General features: G+C 43.3%; 1 protein-coding gene across 4 annotated transcripts in view; it reads right to left on the reverse strand.

The window, feature by feature from the left end:
* The window catches only part of ANO10 (anoctamin 10), a 199,433-nt gene that overhangs the window by 176,754 nt on the left and 2,950 nt on the right, over positions 1-19,729 (reverse strand). For all 4 annotated transcript variants that reach the window (XM_075921961.1, XM_006125564.4, XM_075921960.1 and 1 more), the window contains exons 2-5: positions 16,497-16,649; positions 9,711-9,908; positions 6,976-7,110; positions 2,875-2,994 (exon numbers count right to left, since the gene is read on the reverse strand). In XM_075921961.1, the coding sequence (XP_075778076.1) occupies positions 2,875-2,994; positions 6,976-7,110; positions 9,711-9,908; positions 16,497-16,635 (592 nt within the window). In that variant the 5' untranslated portion in view covers positions 16,636-16,649. The remainder of the gene's footprint in view (positions 1-2,874; positions 2,995-6,975; positions 7,111-9,710; positions 9,909-16,496; positions 16,650-19,729) is intronic.

Raw genomic sequence — 19,729 nt, forward strand, 5'->3', positions numbered from 1 at the left:
TCTGAATTATGTCCCTATCCTCCAAAGAAGTCGCAACCCCACCCAGTTTGGTATCATCTGCAAACTTAATAAGCGTACTCTCTATCCCAATATCTACATCATTGATGAAGATATTGAACAGTATGGGTCCCAAAACAGACCCTTGAGGAACTCCACTTGTTATCCCTTTCCAGCAGGATTTAGAACCGTTAATAACCACTCTCTGACTACGGTTATCCAGCCAATTATGCACCCACCTTATCGTGGCCCTATCTAAGTTATATTTGCCTAGTTTATCAATAAGAATATCATGCGAGACCGTATCAAATGCCTTACTAAAGTCTAGGTATATGACATCCACCGCTTCTCCCTTATCCACAAGGCTCGTTATCTTATCAAAGAAAGCTATCAGATTAGTTTGGCATGACTTGTTCTTCACAAACCCATGCTGGCTATTCCCTATCACTTTATTACCTTCCAAGTGTTTGCATATGATTTCCTTAATTACCTGCTCCATTATCTTCCCTGGGACAGACGTTAAACTGACCGGTCTATAGTTTCCTGGGTTGTTCTTATTCCCCTTTTTATAGATGGGCACAATATTTGCCCTTTTCCAGTCTTCTGGAATCTCCCCTGTCTGCCATGATTTTTCAAAGATCATAGCTAAAGGCTCAGATACCTCCTCTATCAGCTCCTTGAGTATCCTGGGATGCATTTCATCAGGACCTGGTGACTTGCTGACATCTAACTTTCCTAAGTGATTTTTAACTTGTTCTTTGTGTATCCTATCTTCTAAACTTACCCTCTCTCTGCTTGTATTCACTACGTTAGGCACACCTCCAGACTTCTCGGTGAAGACCGAAACAAAGAAGTCATTGAGCATCTCCGCCATTTCCAAGTTTCCTGTTACTGCTTCTCCCTCCTCACTAAGCAGTGGGCCTACCCTGTCCTTGGTCTTCCTCTTGCTTCTAATGTATTTATAAAAGGTCTTCTTGTTTCCCTTTATGCCTGTAGCTAGTTTGATCTCATTTTGTGCCTTTGCCTTTCTAATCTTGCTCCTGCATTCCCGTGTTGCTTGCCTGTATTCATCCTTTGTTATTTGTCCTAGTTTCCATTTTTTATATGACTCCTTTTTTATTTTGAGATTGTGCAAGATCTCCTTGTTAAGCCAAGCTGGTCTTTTGCCATATTTTCTATCTTTCCTACACAGCGGAATTGTTTGCTTTTGGGCCCTTAACAACGTCCCTTTGAAATACTTCCAACTCTCCTCAGTTGTTTTTCCCTTCAGTCTTGCTTCCCATGGGACCTTACCTACAAGTTCTCTGAGCTTATCAAAATCTGCCTTCCTGAAATCCATTACCTCAATTGTGCTGGTCTCCCTTCTACCTTTCCTTAAGATCATGAACTCTATAGTATAGTACTCGGTGCCGCCAGTGTAGGCAGCAACGATTGCTTGGGAGGCAGAACGTCAGAATGGGGTCTCTTAGGTGTCGTGACCGGTGCTGGCTGAGGTGGCAGTTTCAGTGCCAACTGGTGCTTGTGAAGTCTAGATGGTGTGGTCAGTGCCGTTGGTGCCAGCTATTTTTGTTTGGGCTCCGAGTGCTCCCTCTTATGCAGTACCGGTGTCTTGGATGGTGCCATTCCAGAGGTGCTGGGCCTGTCCACGGTGCTGACTCTCGTGGAAGTCGGTACCAAGGGTAAGGGTCTGGCCGGGGACAGCCTGGTTTTGGACATAGATATGCCAGAAGAGGTAGCGGAATGAGTTTTGTCCATACCTTTCGGCTCAGATGTTGATTTTAAGATAGATGATCTGTCCTCAGAAGCTGGCTGGAGTGACTTTTCATACAAAAAGGTTTTTAACTTGTTGACGCAGTCGCAGCATGCTCTGGCTGTCAATTTAGAACAGTGAGGACACTTTTGTGTCTGAGGGCTTCTCTGAGGCACTTCATGCACGAGGAATGCCCATCTGAGATGGGCATAGAATCTCAGAAAGATTCATATTTCCTGAAGCTGGGAGATCCGGACATTAGGCATGGCGAGAATTGGCAGGCCAATGACAACGGAAGAAAAAGTGGGGTTTTTTGGTTGTAGGGTGGGGGGTGGACTTAAAACTTGGAAGTATGAGGAAAACAAAGGGAAATTAACAGGGGGGTTTGTCTTTTATTTTTTGTTATTGTTGTTGAAACGGGCAAGAGAAAGAGCTCTGTCTGCTGCCAAACACAGTAGAGAAAGAACTGAGGGACCCATGCTGCATATGCGCCTAACAGACACCAAAGGCACAAGGGGGTGCCACGGTGCATGCGTGACAGACACTGCTAGAAAAAATTCTAGTCACCGGCACGAAGACACACCAGCACCCAGAGTAGAGCATCCACAGGGTCACTACTCGAAGAAGAAAATGTTTTTCTCTTAACATTCTCTTCATATTCAAATAAGGTCAAACTGTTATTACTCAAACTCAGCTATAATTAACTGCCATGTCCTTACTTTTCCGTGTTTAACTTTGAAACGATACTAAATGTAATCTTTCCTTCATTTAATTTTCCAAAGTTTGTTTTAAAGGAAGGGGGATTAAAGAGGTATACAAACTAGAAGACATGTTATCTGGGGGTTCAATCTCCGATGCCTTGGCTAATTGCCTTTGTAAAAGTGTGATTTGTTCTGGGCTTACGAACTTCCAATTTCCCTTAACCTGCTGCCATGTAATCTCAATTATCCAAAAGTTTCTGAGAAATAGTTTCGATAAAGTGAGTCTGCAGGATTGGAAGTCTGTACTCAGAATCAGCTCTCTGGATTACATAAGGAAAGCTAGGGTGTCAAAAGCTTCTCACTCCTGGAGCCACTTCTGGTTTCAATACCTTCTATTTTTTTACCGTGAAATAAGTGCCAACATACCTAAAGGTTGATAACTAATTTTCATCTGGCCATACCAGGCGTACCGGAGTTTCTTCAGTTTTTCTGAATCATGAAGTGGGAAAATCTGAACTAGGATACCATTGGTCAGTAATCTTCTAACTAAAAGAAAAAAAAGGAAAAATTATGCTTACATGGCTCCTTTAAAGGCATAGTAGAGTTAGAATGTTTGCACTGAGCTATGTTATATCTATCAAGCCTATATGTTTTTTTTAAATTAAATAAAAATTGCTACTTAAATCCTTATAATGCCCAAAATGTGCATTTAAAAATCATATATATTAATAACATATTACCTAATACAGAGGGTGCAAGATTGGTTAACACCCCTACAAAGACCTGGACTTAAGTGTTCTCTACAAGAAAAACTTGACAGCTGGTATAAATCATACAAACTACCCCACAAGCTGGCAGTCTCTGTGGCTTAAACAGCAAGCAGTATAGCAGGTCAGAACTGAAATGGAATCATACAGCCATGTGGCAAAGCTTTAATAGCACCTGGCACTGTGCCTGGTTCTAGCTGATGAACTTTGTATTTATTTTCATGAGCACCAAAAACTATGAATATTTTTTTTAAATTAAGCTTATCAAATCAAACTAAAAGAAATAGGTTTTAGTTACTGTTATTCCATTTCTTACAAGAAAAGCAGTAAAAACATTTAAAAACTAGTAGGGGACTGTATTCCCTGCTCGCTACACTCGCCAATCCCCCTTTCTCTGTGGGGTAGGTGTCTGGCCAGGGGTAAGGGGGCAGAAGCAGACTGGAAGTAGGTGTGTGGCTGGGAGGGAGGAGGCAGGAGTGGGCTGGGGGTACAGGGTCTCAGTGGAAGGGGTGAGTGAGGGAGTTGGGAGTGCAGGGTCTCAGCAGGCCGAGCGGCCCTAGCTCTCCCCCCCGGCCACTGGGGAGCACCAGACTGAGGTAGCCCCAGCTCTCCCCACAGCCACCGGGGAAGGCCAGGTAGAAACTGCAGCATGGCAACTCCAGCTCTTTCTCCCCATCCCCTGGCTGGCCCTGACTCTTTCTCCCTCCCCCCGCCAGCCCTGGCTCTTCTCCCCTCACCCCGGCTCTTCCCTTCCCTCCCTGCTGCCAAGCAGGGCTGGGCCATGCTAGCCCCAGCTTCCTCCCCTCCTGGCCACTGGCCACGGCCGGACCACCAGGCAGGGTCGAGGTGCCAGGCAGGGCCGGACCTCTAGGCAGGGCCAGTCCATGTGTGGAACGTCAGCCCCAGCTCTTCCCCCAGCCACCAAGCAGGGCTGGGCAGAGCTGGGCCTTGGTGCACCAGTTCCAGCTCTCCCCCTGGCCACCGGGAGTGTGGGGCCCAGGCCGCAGCAGCCGGGGAGGGTTGGGTTGAGGCTGTGGGAGCTATGGTTCTCCCCCTGGCCAGTGGGGAGGGGAGGCCCGGCCGGGGCCACAGACAGCCCCAGCTCTCCACATGGACCCCTGGGGAGGGCCAGGCTGGGAGTGGGTGGAGTTTGGCTCCTGTGGATGCAGAGTGATGGGATGACATCACTCTGTCATCCCGCAGGAAAATTTGTTTTATATAGAGAAAATATGTCATCTTAAATTACAAAGCAACTAAATCTGAATGCTCTCTTCAACATAAATAGTCTCATAATATCCCATAATATATTTGTATTCAATTTTTATGATAGAAAGTAAATACTATTTATGTATGTGCACATCAATGTAAGGTGCTCAGGGAAGTTGGAGTTTTAGAATGAGCCTGGAAAATGGATTAGAAGACAAAGAATTATTCTATTAACCTTGCCACCATCTCTCTTGAGAGGTAGATTACCCACATCAGTTGAAAAACTCCTCCTCTCAACAGAGGAAGTGTGTCAAGTTATATACAAATTGCTTGAGATATTAAAAGACACAAATTTTTCTATTCTGGTTACATTAATGTTGAAATATAAATACCAAACTTGAACAAGCCTCAGATTTTAAAAGACACAGTACAGTTTTTAGAAAACAACCTGTGCGCCAATGGGCTAGTTCCAGCTTTATTATTAAATAAAAGAGCTCTCAAGTCAGAGGAAAAATGATCTTCCATTGAAGATTTCAAGAGCTGAAAATGAAACCAAACTTCCTTTCTCAGTAATATAATACTAGTGGCTTTAGAAAAACTGTTACTTTACAAGGAGACAAACCAAACAAGCTTACTGTCTTAAAGCAGTGGTCTCCAAGATGCTGGACCATGGGCTCTGGGCTGGGGACAAGGGTTATCAAGTGTTGGAGTGGTCTCCAGACTGAGCCTTGGAGGTTGGGGTGCGGGACTGGGTGAGGGGTGCAAGCGCTGGGAAGGGACTGAGTACAGGAGGGGGCTCCAGGCTGGCACAGAGCACTGGGATATAGCACAGGTACAGGCTGTGGGCTCTGGAAGGGAGTTTGGACATAGGAGGGAACTCAGGGCTGGGGCAGAGGACTGGGGTGTAGGAAGGAGTTTGGGTGTAGGCTCTGGGAGATGTCACAGGGCTGGGGCAGAGATGCAGGCTCCAACTGAGCAGCACTTACTTCAAGTGGCTTCCAGTTGGCAGCACAATGGAGCTAAGGCAGGTTCCCTGCCTGCCCAACTCCCAGAAGCAGGTAGCACTTCCTTGCAGGTGGTGTGTGTGCAGTCCCTCCCTGCTGTTCCTGGCCAATAACAGTTGCAGGGGCAGATCCTGCTGGAAGGAGCAGCATATGGAGACCCCTAGCCCACATGCCTTGGGACCATGGGGATATGCTGGCCACTTCTAAGAGAAGCACAGGGGCAGATCAGGCAGGTGGTAATCAACTATCAGAGACTCCAGGATCAATCTACCACTGGGTGACCACTGATCTAAAGTGAACCAAATCAAATCATAGAGCTGGAAGAGACCTCAGGAGGTCATCAAGTCCAGCCCCCTGCCCAAGGAAGGACCAATCCCAACTAAATCAACCCATCCAGGACTTTGTCAAGCCGAGACTTAAAAACCTCTAGTGATGGAGATTCCACCACCTCCCTAGGTAATCCATTCCAGTGCTTCACCACTCTCCTAGTGAAATAGTTTTTCCTCATATCCAACCTAGACCTCTCCCACTGTAACTTGAGACCACTGCTCCTTGTTCTGCCATCTGTCACTACTGTGAGCAGCCTTTCTCCGTCCTCTTTGGAACCTCCCTTCAGGAAGTTGAAGGCTGCTATCAAATCCCTCCTCACTCTTCTCTTCTGCAGACTAAACAAACCCAATTCCCCCAGTCTCTCCTCATAGGGCATGCGCTCCAGCCCCCTAATCATTTTGGTCACCCTCCGCTTTATCACACAATCATTCCTAAGCAACAACTTACAAGATTTACTCCCTGGATAATTAATATAGTCCACAGTGTCTGCAGTTTGCTTCCAGAAACAGTAAGTTACAAGTTGTCAGTTCATGCCTGGAACTGGAGAATAGAGGATTGTATTACTAGATGGGTGAAAGAGCAGCAGGACCAGCGACAGCTCAGTGTGATAAAAGATCAGAGAAGCAAAGAAGGCACTCCTGACTGGCTGCTGGGACTGAGTAAGGACGAAGCCCTGGGAAGGCCACAAGAAAAAGAGTGTCCAAGGGAGGATATCCAGGGCTTTATCCCATGCCGTGGTCAGGGCCAGGACAAGTTAAAGACTGTGCATGTCAGAAGAGTTCTGGTTCTGTTTCGAATACAGCGTGTGAGACTCAACCAAAAACCACTGACATAGGTGACCATAAACTGCAAGGCTGCAGACATACTCAATCAGAAGAGGTGCTTGTGAGAGGTGAGTGCCACCACATTAGAAATCCATTATACTTTGAAGATGGTTGTGAAAATTCAACATTTAATATTTGCTTCCCAACTCTATAATCTAGTATTTAAATATCCATTTATCTTTTCTGCAGACCACTAGTTGAAGGTGGTTTTTTTTACACTACTCCAATTCTTAAAGATGAAGACAAATAAAAAGATACAGTGAAGATCTTTTAACTTTTGAAGGGTCCAGGAAATTAGGAACATTCCCTTTATCTTACATATTCATGATGAGCAACATGTTACATCAATATTAGTCAAAGCAATCAATTAAGGATACCATAAACTAAATCACTTACTAATTGATTTTCCTGGATATAGCTTTGCCTGAGGATACCCAGGAATCATTTTTTCATCTCTGGCTCTCAAATTTTCAAGTTCATGCTTGATGATGTATTGACGCTCTGCCATTGTAAGAAAATCGTGATTGTCCTCTAAATAAAAAAAAATGGTTCATAATGCCTTTGACTTAGGATACCAAGAAAATCTAATGGACATAATTGCTTAAGATACTGGAGACAAAATTAGGCACCAAAGACAACCATGTTCAGAAAAGAAATATTCTGCACCAATATTACTCAAATTACACATTTGTGAGAGAAAACTCCTGCTTCCTAAAAGCTTAAAATGATAAGAAATACATTTCAGCTACTGAATGTTTAATCTCACTACCTACGTGACTCGAGAGCACCAAAATGGAGAATATTACCCACTTGCCACTATGATTCTGTGAAGATATAATTCTGACAATATTCTCACTCCCAGGTTTCAGCACCTTAATGAAAGATAGGCAGGAATTCTCAGCTCTTACATAATTTTGACCTCTGAGAGAAGTATGTCACAACACAAAAGAGGCCCGATAGCAATCATTTCACACAAATCCCTGTTGGATATAAATACTATCTTCAAGTGCATAGCAAATGAATGTACCAGAATGGTAAACCATTTTAAAATAATTAATCATGACCAAAGTACATGTTCGACCTCCCTGGTCTGGCACCCTCAGGACCTGACTGGTCAATTCCATCCCTCTGCTGACGGGACTCTGGGCTCTGCCAGGGTCCATTAGCAGACCTAGTGGAGCTCCCTTGCCCCCAGCCCACTATCTCCTAGCTCCCCTGGCCAGTCCCCACTGCCGCAGCTTTACTGCCCTGGGGCCATCAGGCTTCACTCACCCTAGGGCTGCCACAGCTCCAATGCCCAGAGACTGCCGAGACTCCACTGTCCCAGGGACACCACAACTGGGCTGCTGTGGCTCTCAGACCCTGACTCTGCCACAGTTCTGGAGCACTGGGAATGCTATGGCTCTGGGGCTGCTGAATTCCATTATCCTGAGGCTGCTGCAGTTTCCTGGCTCCAGCGCTGCCAGGGCTCAGGGCATTGGATCTGCTGTGACAGCTACGACTCCATTCCCCAAAGCCATCAGGGCACCGATCTATAGGGCCACCAGGGCTTCTGCCACTTCACCATCCCAGAGCCACCAGAACTGCTGTGGATCCGCTGCTCAGGATCCACCAGGGCTCCGTTCCTTGGGGCCACAAGGGCTGCTGCAACCCCATGGCCACCCAGCCCTCTGGTCCAGGAGCTCTCTAGTCCAGCAATATCCGTGGTCCTGCCAGACCACAGATATTGCCAGACCAGAGTCCAGGACAAGAGAGCTTCAACCTGTAATGAGAAATCTTAAAAAACACCTCTAAAGGAGCTGAGTTAGAATCATATTGGTACTGAATGTTCCAAGAAGCAGAATTACAAATAACTTTATCTTCAGATACCATTCCAACTACACTTTTAATTTATCTTAATGCAAACTAGGTATCCTTTAATTCATGCCAGCAAAGTCTACACATGGCAGTTGGATCACAACTATACTGGAACAATTATTTGAACTTCTTGGTAACAGCGTTGTCCAGCAAATTATTTGATGTTTTAAGGGCTTCAGTCATGCCAAACAGAACCCAAAGAGCCTTTTCACATAGAAAATATAGAGAAGGGCTGCACTGAAATGGACAGATGAAAAAATGTTGACAAAAGGCCAGTTAAAGATGGAACTCTGGTAATTCCATATAAAACAGGAGTTCTGCCAATCTTGTACTAAGGAGCTAAGACCTCTAAGGCTTGGTCTATACTATAGGCTTTTTCTGATTGCTTTTTCAAAAGAGGCTTTTCTGCCATTTAACCCCATCTAGACTGGGCCAAATGGCGGAAAAGCCTTCTCTTTTGGAGAAGCCCTTATTCCTCGTAGAACGAGGTATACAGAGCTCCCCAAAAGAGCACGTTTGCTCTTCCACACAAAAAAAGCAGAATAGCAAACATGTTCCCTGAACTCAGTGGAAAAAACCCGCAGTCTAGATGTATCCTAAGAAAGAATCATTGCAGGTGGTATCCTTAGAGTACTACATTATTATTTTTGGTAGTGCCCACAATGTCCAAACACAAAGGAAGGAAAGGACCTATCCCTGATTAACTCCCATGTCTAAAGAATACAAACATGAAATCTGTAATTTCCCATGCTAGTAACCAATTGCTTTATATACAAACATAATGGAGCAAAATAGTTCATATTTTTCCAGCTAATTAAGATATAGTAAACCCCAAAATTTTGCTTTTCACAATTTTTTTAACCAGAAAAGGGGACAATAAAATTAACTAACACTTCAAATAGAAAGTGCTAATCATGTACAATTACTAACAAATTTTAAGGTCTTTGCTAAGTTTCTTATAAACTTTCATATCAATAACATAGATAAATCACATAAAAAAACATCAATTAAAAACACATGCACACTGCAAAATTGTGACTCACCCAGAGACAGGTAATACAGATAATTTCTACAAAAAAATCTGAGAATGTTCAAAGGTCAAAAGGATTAAACAGACAATGGTTTATTCTACCTATTTGTTAGCTTTTACAAACACAACAAACTGAAAAATGATAAAATATTTGACTAGTTAAGATGTGTGCTTATGCACTTATAATTTTTTACCACATTTTTAAATAATTCAGGAATAGTCCTAAAACACTTTAAAACATCACCTGCAAAATCTTTGAAGGTGTTTCTACTGCTGTATGTAAAGGTTCTCATTGAGCTATCATTACATTCTTTTACCAGTCCCACAGTTTCAGCTCCCAGCAGCAGCCTTAAGTGAGAGGCTCCAACAAGATATATATTTTGGTTTCCATCTATTTTTCCTCCATTTTCTTTTACCAAAGGTTTAACCAACAGCTGGGCACCTTTAAAGAAAGGCAACATAATATAAAGAACATATAAAAGATGCATATTAAACATTATCATCATAATACACATCACCCTCTAAGACCCGATTTTGTGAAGTGCTGACAATCCACAGTTATCATTATAGAGACAAGGTAGGTGAGGAAATATCTTTCATTGGACCAGTTTTTGTTGGTGAAAGACAAGCTTTCATGCTATAAAAAGGTAGCATGAACATTTGGCTTTCCCAAGCTACTTTTGACCCATGGCCCATTGCGACTATTCGCTCTGCTACACATAAATATAACTTTAAACAATTTTATGGAATTAGGTTTCTATTAAATGCATGTGGTACAAGGGGAAAGGTTTGGAAACAGGGAATTCATTTGGCTTTTTACCCAGGTAGAAATTTCCATCTGACACAGCTACACCATTTCATACAATGCTCATTATGAAGGGGCTAAAGAGTGGAGGCTAAAGAGCCATAGCAGCTCATAAGAGGTGCTAATCATTTTGCAGGATTGTGTCCTGATTTAGTTTAGTTTCTATAAACACCTGATCAAGTGGGACAAGCAAGAGAATACACACTGTAATTGATAGCATGGCACATGACAGTTACCAAGTTTCAGTTTACTCCTATAAAACACATACTTACAACATAAGTAATCCTTATGTCTGCAAACAGTTCCAGTGCCTTCAGCAAGCTATTCAAAATAGTAAGACTTGAGGGATCAGGCCTTTTGACAATCATTTTCTGCCTATATGTTACAAGTCTGGAAACCAGATTTTGGCCACAATTCAACACCAAATCAAATCTTAATGATAGACTGATTTTCTACCTGTGTCAAAAGCTAAATAAAGTTCTTGTTTCCTATTTCCAATCTTTTTTTCCCTGTACCATATAAATTTAATAGAAATCCAACAGCATAAAAATGGTATAAAGTTACATTTATGTATAACCAAGCAAATAGTCACAATGGACTATGGGACAGAAGTAGCTTGGGAAAATCAAATATATATACCACCTTTTCTAGCAATACATACCATGCCATACCATACCATACCTAAAATCCTACGAACACAAATGCTTTCCACTCATAACTTTGTAAAAGAGATATTACTATGCTACTGATAAATCCATTTTGAAATTGAAAAGTTAATGTTCCAAAAAAGATATGGAAATAATTACGGTAGCATCCAGGTCTAGCTTAAATTATAGTTATAAAATTTTAAGAGCAAATTACTTTGTCCCACATTATTTCTGTAGTTTTTATTTGCAAAATACACCACTTTCATCCATTGCTTACAAAATGTTTCAAAAAAAGAAATGTCCTAAAAGAAGTTTTCTAAGATTTGCACTGAGTTCTGAAATTATATTCATTTTGTTGAATTGCAGACTAGATTGTTCTACCTGTTTACTATATGTTTATGATACCAATTTTCCTAATGTGTAAAATAAGAGCAACAGACTAATATTGAACTCTGTCAATAATACTTGTATCCTCAATTTTTAAAGCGACATGCTATTAATCTGGCTAAAAGGAATTGTTAAATCAAAATATTTGTTTATAGTCAGAGTGTTATCTTAGTACTTGGTTACTTGTATTGCACAATCAAGATGCGAACCTCACCTAACATTCCTAATATTTTATTCCTCCTTCTTCAGTCAGATTCATACTGTTCCCTAACACTTCTCTTCAATGACCCACTACCCCACCAACAGCTACCAGCATCCATCTTATCTGTCTTAGTCCTACAATGAAGTTTTGTAGTCTAAAATGAAGCGTTTGGAGGATTCTGTGATCAGCTATGTCCCTAACCCAAGTGATATGTTAATAAACCAATATGATGGACATATCATAAAAACTTCAAGAACTCTTGAAAGGCAGAAAGTCCATCTAATCAGCAGGGTCACCACAAGAAAAAGATGAGGTAATCCCCCTCCAGCAGTACATTTATTTTTAATTAAGAATTAATTTCTCTTTGGTTTGGGCTTTCTTTTAAAAAGAGAATTACAATCACTGGAGTATTTCAAGATGATCCCTGTGTGTATTCCTCTTACAGCTGTATATGGGCCCAAATCAGAGATTTTTTTTGTTAGCAGTATCGGTTTGGTCCACACACACATGCTCTGACTATTCTTGTCTTTACCAAAGATATAAAGCAGGGGTGGGGAATCTTTTTGAGGTCAGGGGCCACTGACCCACAAAAAATCAGTCGAGGGCTGCACACAAGTGAGAAACAAAACAAAAACCCCTCACTGACATGGCCCCTGACTAAGAAGGTAAAAGATACTCCTCACATTCCCCTCACACACCAGAGCCTAGGGGGCCCAGGCTAGTGAATTTTGCGTGCTCCAGCCCTGCAGTGGGTGGCAGGGGAGCTGGAGCACCAGTGTAGGCTCCCCAATGCTGAGGGAGAGCCCTGAGCCTCAGGGGCTGGATCCAAGCAAGCCGTGGGCCACATCCAACCCCCGGGCCTTGGGTTTCCTAACCCTGGTATAAAGGGCAATGCGGGACCAATCACTAGGGTTGCCAGATGGTTTACCCAAAAATACCGAACAACCCCCCCCCCCCCAAAAAAAATGGGGAAAAAATTCTGAGGAGGGGAAAAAAGGGGGAGATCAAAGTTACTGAGCAAAAAAAGGAATTATTAAGCAAAAAAATAAAAATAAAACAGCATTAAGTACCTGCAGAGCCAGAATAGGGATAGCAAGAGGGGAAAAGTTGAGCATTAAGACCCAGGGAAGGCTTCAGTTCTTTAGGCTTTTTGCCAGCAGCCATTTTGTTTTCTTCATGGAGCCAGAATGCAGCTTCCCTGTGGAACCAAGTAAGCAGGGGTTCCGGGGGCAGGGGCTTGGCCCAGTTGCCTAGTGTGTCGCAGGGTTGCCAGGTGTCCAGTACTTTCACCTCCTGGCTGGGAAAAAAAATCAGAAAATACAGGACATTTTAGGTGTCCGGTATTTTCTGAATTTTTTTTACTGAACAGGAGGTGAAAGTACCGGACTGTCTGGGTCAATACCAGACACTTGGCAACTCTACCTATCACTACTCCAGTTCCTTCTCTACTGCAGTTCCCAGAGATAATAGCAGGAATCCAAAGGAGAAAGTAAGCAAAGCAGGTCATGAAATATACACTGAGACAACGTGTCTCAAAGAACTTTGGTTACTGTACAGACAAGTAAATTCCCTATTTTCTTTTGAGTTCTTGTGTGTACTCTGCACTAAGTGATTCTCAAGCTGCCATCTAACCATGGCAGTGGGAGTTTGCAGTCCTGTTTAAGACAGAATGAAATATCCCACCAAAAGAAATGTGTGATGTAGATGTCTACATCAAAGCATAGTATCTCATGAATGCATATATTGAGCTCCATGTGACAGCTTTACAGATGTCACTTATGACACACTTTACAGAAAAGTCGTGACTGTTATTTGAACCCTTGTTGAAAGAGCATTATTATTGACTGGAGGAACTAAATTTAGCTAATTCACATCAATACAACCCAATTTGACAATTCTGTGTGGATAGCTAAACTCCTTTCATTTGTTCAACGAGCAAAATGAGTAGTTTTGGGGATCTACTAAATAGCTTCATTCTCTGGAAGTAGGTTAGCACCCATCCAAAGTATGTAAATTGACTTCATCATAATACATGGGAAGGTTGGATAAAATAGCAGTAAAATGTATAATCCAATTGAGGTGAAACTTTAACCCTCTTTTGGGTACTAAGAGAAAATACGACAATAAAAAACTGTGGGGTTTGGGATGGTGGGGAGATCAGCCATGAGATACTCTGACTCTCCCACTCTTCCCACAAAAATTACTGCTACAAAAAAGTTTTCAAGGGCAGATGTGGAAAAAGCCATGAAGGCAAGGGTTCATGAATATATGTCAAGCCAATATTAAGGTCCTATATAAGGGAAGGTTTTTCTACAGGTGGAAATACTCTTAATCCAGAGAGGAGTAGAAGGCACTAACAGCTGCTAGATGTACCCTCAGAGAGCTAAGTACAAGATTTGAAATCTTCTGCTAAAAGATATAGTCTACATTGTCATGTATCTGGCAGCATTTCCTCTAATTTTTCGTCCAGTTTGGGGTGTGAGCTCTGGCTTGGGGCTGGGGATAAGAGGCTCAAGGCTGGGATAGAGGTTTAGGTTGCCAGGGTTCTATCTACGGTGCAGAGGTGTAAGAGAAGGTCCAGGACTAGACCCATGCATGGGGGCTGTGGGTACAAGCTGCTTCATGGTAGGGAGGGTGTCCAGACCCAGGTTGCTCCGGCTGTGGCAGGGAGGTTGCTGCTGAGCCAAACTACTCCAGGGTTGGGCATGGTTGCACTCGGGCCAGGGAGAAGTGCCTGGATCAGGCTGTCCCTTTCCCAGCCACCAGACTAGTGGCCAGGCTAGGGGTGGGTGGCCCTTCTCCGCACCTTGCACAGGTGCCTTGAGCACCTGCATGAGAATAAGTAGGCAGCTGCATGCCATGTAGCTTACAAGGAACCCAGGTATCTGGGACTTTAGAGATGTCAGTTTACAATGATCACACCAGATGGCAAATCTGTTTTACTTTGCACAGTACATTTTTCTTGTAGACTCTTTTCCACTGCTACTCAGGATGATTTGCACTCCGAATAACATGATTTTTCTAGTGATGACATCTATCCAAAATCCAAGCAGTTAAATGGAAGGAGGAAAAATCAGGATGAGTCATTTCCTAACTCTGAGTCACAAGATCCAGCATCAGAAGCAATCAGATTGGAGAGTGAATGGACAAGTAAAAAAGTTGTGGGAACAGTACTGCCTCAGTCACACAGAAGTTTATAATCTTAGCCTTGTCTTGTCTGTTTTTCCTTCACATCTTCAAAAGAAATAGAACTCGAGGAGAAGCATACATGAATACGGGATTAGCAGGGAACCTGGGCTTCGACAAAATATCCAATATGTCTTGTTCTAATCTATATTGCCTCTGCACAACACAAAGAACGATCTCACTCCACACTACTTGTTTATGTAAAAATCTTCAGTTGTGTTCTCTTGACATAATCAGAACAGACTGATCATGAATCATCAGCAAGAAATAAATGCATGCCTTATAGTATACACAGCTCTGAGCTCCAGGGCACAGATCTGTAATAAAGATTCTTCTGGAGTCCATTTTCCCTGAGCTAAATGACCACTCAGATGAATTTCACAATCCAGTAAGGATTCATCTATCACTATTGTTCCCACTGGAAGAGGAAGAATAGTCTTTCCACCAGTTAAGGATGCAGAAAATCGTCTGTGGAACTTACACAAGTATGTCCAGACTTTGTATGGTCAGGGTATACACTGTGTTCAACCCAACTTGTATGCAATGGAGATGTAGCATGGCATGCTGCATCACAAAAGTACAAGAGGCCATGTGACCCAACAATTACAAGATCTTACTGTTTATCAACAATTTACTTTATGATAAGTAATGAGACTAGATATCGCCTGGAACCTGTCTTGGGGTAAGTACACTTTGGCTGTCCTGGAAGTCAGTTTTTCTCTAATAAATCTCTGTATATTGTACAGATTAAACCTCTCTGCAGATGCCTCTGTGATTCACCATCCCCCCCGCCCCCCATTCCCTCCACTCCTTTCTCCAATCCCCCTACTGAGAGTAAATATCAAAATCCTGGGAAATGCTTCCCTATGAGCACAAGGTATGGGACTTTAGGGATTTATGTCCGCTGTTAACTAGTAGTATTTCTCTGGACTACTACTAGAAATAGTAGTATTTCTCTGGACTTCAATTTTTATAGGGATGGTAGGGTATTAAATAAAATAACCATCCCATGGATGCTTATTACCCTCGTGCATTTCACCTGTAGCAAATGATCATGCTTCACAAGCTTTCCTGAGATGAGTGAGATGACATTCCCCTGAAATACTAGTGCTGTAGTCTCTACCTCATTTAACTTCACTGGTCTGGAGTATTTGTGTGGGATTAGCGTGACCCCCCATTAGGTGATTTTTAGAGCATGGGGTTTTTTTCTCCTACATTACACTGCATCTGCTTCTTGGCACTGGGATATTGTATAGCTGTGTCTTCCCATTAGGGATGTGAATGTTTAACCTATTAACCAGTAAGACTCATCCTTATTGGGTGAGGCTTACTGGTTATGGTTAACTGCTGGGGGCTGGAGCAGCATCCCACCTGCTGCAGGCAGGGGGCTACTCCAGACCTGCAAGGCCTGCAACACACGGTTGAGAAGTTCTCTCTCTCTGGGACAGCTGGCATACTAAACCCCTAATCCCCATCCCCATCTCAGAGAACTAATGTAAATGAAGAAAAACAAAAATTAAATGAGTTAAGGCCCTGAGCAATGGGGATCTTATTTCAGAAGTAGGGAGCCATCTGCTGGCAAAAGCTTGCAACATACGTACTATATATTTGAGAGCGTAAAACAAAAATGAATTAAGAACCCGAACAACGCTGGGTAAATCTTCTAGTGTCAAATATATTACTAAACTTGTTTCTCAAAAGTCACTATGAATTTAACTTTACCATAGCATCAACACATTTTTACAACAGACCACATCTACCAATATAATTTCAAAATCCCTGAAAAGGAATCATTGTATTCACCTCCATTTTTCTTCTTGTCCACAATTCTTTGAGTGAGCCATTCTTTGGTTTCCTCTTTGGTGCCTTTTGCAAGCTCAATAACTACCAGAGGCCTGAAATGAGGCTCAAATGTGTCAAATGCAGACCAGCTTTCTTTCATCCTTTGACAATTTGCTAAATGCAAAAGACAACGAACACACTAATGTTAATAGTACTACAGGATATAATCTGCAGAATAAGAAACTTTGCTATAGTAAGTTACAGTATTTTTATAGTTCACATATGAACAGAGGCATACTGTGGGTAGCATGTTCCATGCTTGTTGGAGGGACTGCTGTGTAGCACTTGAATAAATTCCAATTGTGACTCAGTGCAGCATTGCCTGTCTTTGGTGGAAGCTATATCCCATTCTTTTTATCTAAGATGACATGCCACCCTGTATAGAACATTAGTAGTGAGATGTGAGAAAACAAAAAAAAATACAATAAATACATAAATGGAAGAGGAAAAATAAGGGAAGTCACTGAGACCATCTCCCTTTTCCCAGCACAGTAAAATCAGAGACAATTGTTACTAAATGTAGAGTCATTATAAGAGCAAAAAAAGTTAATTTTAGATATGTTGGAATTAAAATGCTAATAAAAAGAATACTAATGCATTTATTCTGTAATACAATCGATTTTGCCCTTATCCAATTGAGAGAAATTGACATACATATGAATAAAATCATTTGATTTTTAATTTTCTCTATAAGGGTCAGTAAACAGACCATGACCTGCAATGATAAGTTTTCATGAAAGCATTGTATTGTAAGACTTCTTTACAAATATTAAAACTTCACAGCATTTCTGTTTAGGTAAGTAGGTAAATAGTATTCCCATTTTACAGGTGGATAAAATAAAGCACAATGGTCAAGAGACTTGCTTAATGTCACACAAGTCAGTGGCACAGAAAAGAACTTAAAGCTAGGTTGCAAAGAACTAAGCATGTTCATAGCTTCAAATAATAGTCTCACTGACTTGAACTGAAGGCTTATGTTGTCATTATTCCTTAAACTCTTAGATAAATTGTACTACAAGTATAAATATATATTTTTCTGTATGCTTCACAGAGCAACTTAGGAGTCACTGTCAAAAGAAAAATGGATTATCTGGTTGCTCAGTAGATAAAAACCAACAGACTGAATCCACACTGGACAAAATTTTGTTTTGGTATTGATTTTAATGGGACCAGAATTTCATCCATTCTCTTTGACAGTACATACTGCTTTGCTCTGTTATTCAAAGTCAACAAGATTGCATTGATACATTTTGCACAATAGTTTTGTTGGATTTTTCCATGAAGCGTACAGGAATGGTTATTTTCAGTATTTTCAGAAGTAAGGAAGGTTACAAACCATAGAGATACAGTTAACAGAGCTCAATTTAAATAATTTCTTCACTATCTTTTTAAACTATTAAAATGGAAATCATATTCAAAAATTTAATTTATCATCTATCAGCTTGCAGGGGTGGTGGGTTTGCAGAAATTTTGGTGGTGCCAGAATGCTAAAAAATCCACACCACTCTCCCTTCCAAACTCCTACCCCTTCACATGCCTAAAGCTTTGGGAAGGAATTTGTGTGGGGAAAGGTATATACCCTGTGAGGGAGTTAGGTACAGGTTCTGGGCTAGGGCTGGGGCAGGGGTGGAGGTGCAAGCTCTGGAAAGGAGTTTGGGTGCCGGAGGGAGTCTGGGGTCCAGGCTCTGGTATAGAGTATAGGTGCTGGGCACAGGTTCTTCACTGGGGCAGGAGATTGGGGCGTAGAAAGGGCTGCAAGCAGGGTGAGGAGTGGGGCTCTGAGAGGGGGTTTGGGTGCTAGGGATGTTAGCTATTGGGTAAATGAACAGTCATGTTACCGGATGCAATTTTAGCAGTTACACAATTATTGGATAGTCCCTGGGAGTGGGGCTAGCAACCAATGAGCTCCCAGCCCCACTCCCAGGGAGCCCCCTGCCACCCCACACTGCTTCTTCTGTATCAGAGGCAGCAGCACAGATGGCACCGGTCTGCAAGGGGAGCCAGTTGAAAAACCTGCTCCCCTTGCAGACCAGATGCTGAAACAGAGACAGCAGCGCAGGGTGGCAGCAGCCCCTCTCTGTGAGGGGGGTGGGAGGGTCCGTGCTCTCCATAGACAGAGGCTGCTCTGTGGATATGGAGCAGCCTCTGTCCATGGGGATCTCGACTCTCCATGGATGGGGTGCTTCCACAAAGCAGCCTCTGCCCATGGCAGGCCCAGGCTCACTGCAGAGGCTGCTCCATGGAACTTGGATCAGCCTCTGTCATGGGGAGCTCACGCCCACCACGGACTAAGGCTGCTTTGCTGCAACTTCCCCAGCCCTGTCCTCCGCACTGCAGCCACCGATAAAGGCAACAACGTGGGCCGAGGGGGGAACGCAGACAGCACCACAGACCTGGTGCTGGTGGGGAACAGGTTTTAAGCTGGCTCCCGCCAGCACCAGCTCCTGCCTGCCTCTTCCCACCCCCACTGCCTCTGATACACAAGGGGGTGGGACGAATGCATGTAGTCAACAAGATTAACTAGTAAGTATAGGCTTATTGGTTAAGTGTCTAGTCGACTACACGTTGACATCCCTACTGGATGCATGCTCTGGCCTGGGGCAGGGATTGTGGGATGAAAGAGGGGGTGAGGAGTTCAAGTTCTGGGAGGCAGTATGGGGCCTGAAGGGGGTGCAAGAATTTGGGGGCAGAAAGTACACAAGGAAGAGGGTGCAGGCTCTGGGAGGGAGTGGCATGAGCAAAGAGGTGCAAAGAGATGGGGATGTTGCACTTACCTAGGGCAACCGCTCTGGCAGCAACTCTGGGGGAGTCAGGGGTCTCTGTGCACTCTCCCCCTCCCACACATCCTCCATCCTCACCTGCCACTCCCACGTTTCCCCCTCTCCCCACATGCCGCTACCACCAGCAGCACAGGCTACTGGCCATTCACACTATGCCCCTGGGCAGTCGAGGGGTATCTCCATGTGCTACTCCTGAGTCCTGGGAGCAGCACAGGAGGAGACACGCACACAATCTCAGTGGGGTTACAGGAACGTGCCAGCTGCAGTGTGAAGTAAGTGACTGGAAGCCACTCTAGCCCCTCTGTGTTGCCAGTGGTGGTGGCAGGATCCCCTGAGGTGTTTTAAATCACTTGGGCCAGCAGGCAGCACCAGGGAAAGAGACCCGGCTCCAAACTTTGATGGAGGAAGGCCCCT

The sequence above is a fragment of the Pelodiscus sinensis genome, chromosome 2 (assembly GCF_049634645.1).
Source record: "Pelodiscus sinensis isolate JC-2024 chromosome 2, ASM4963464v1, whole genome shotgun sequence".
NCBI classification, from domain to species: Eukaryota; Metazoa; Chordata; order Testudines; family Trionychidae; genus Pelodiscus; species Pelodiscus sinensis.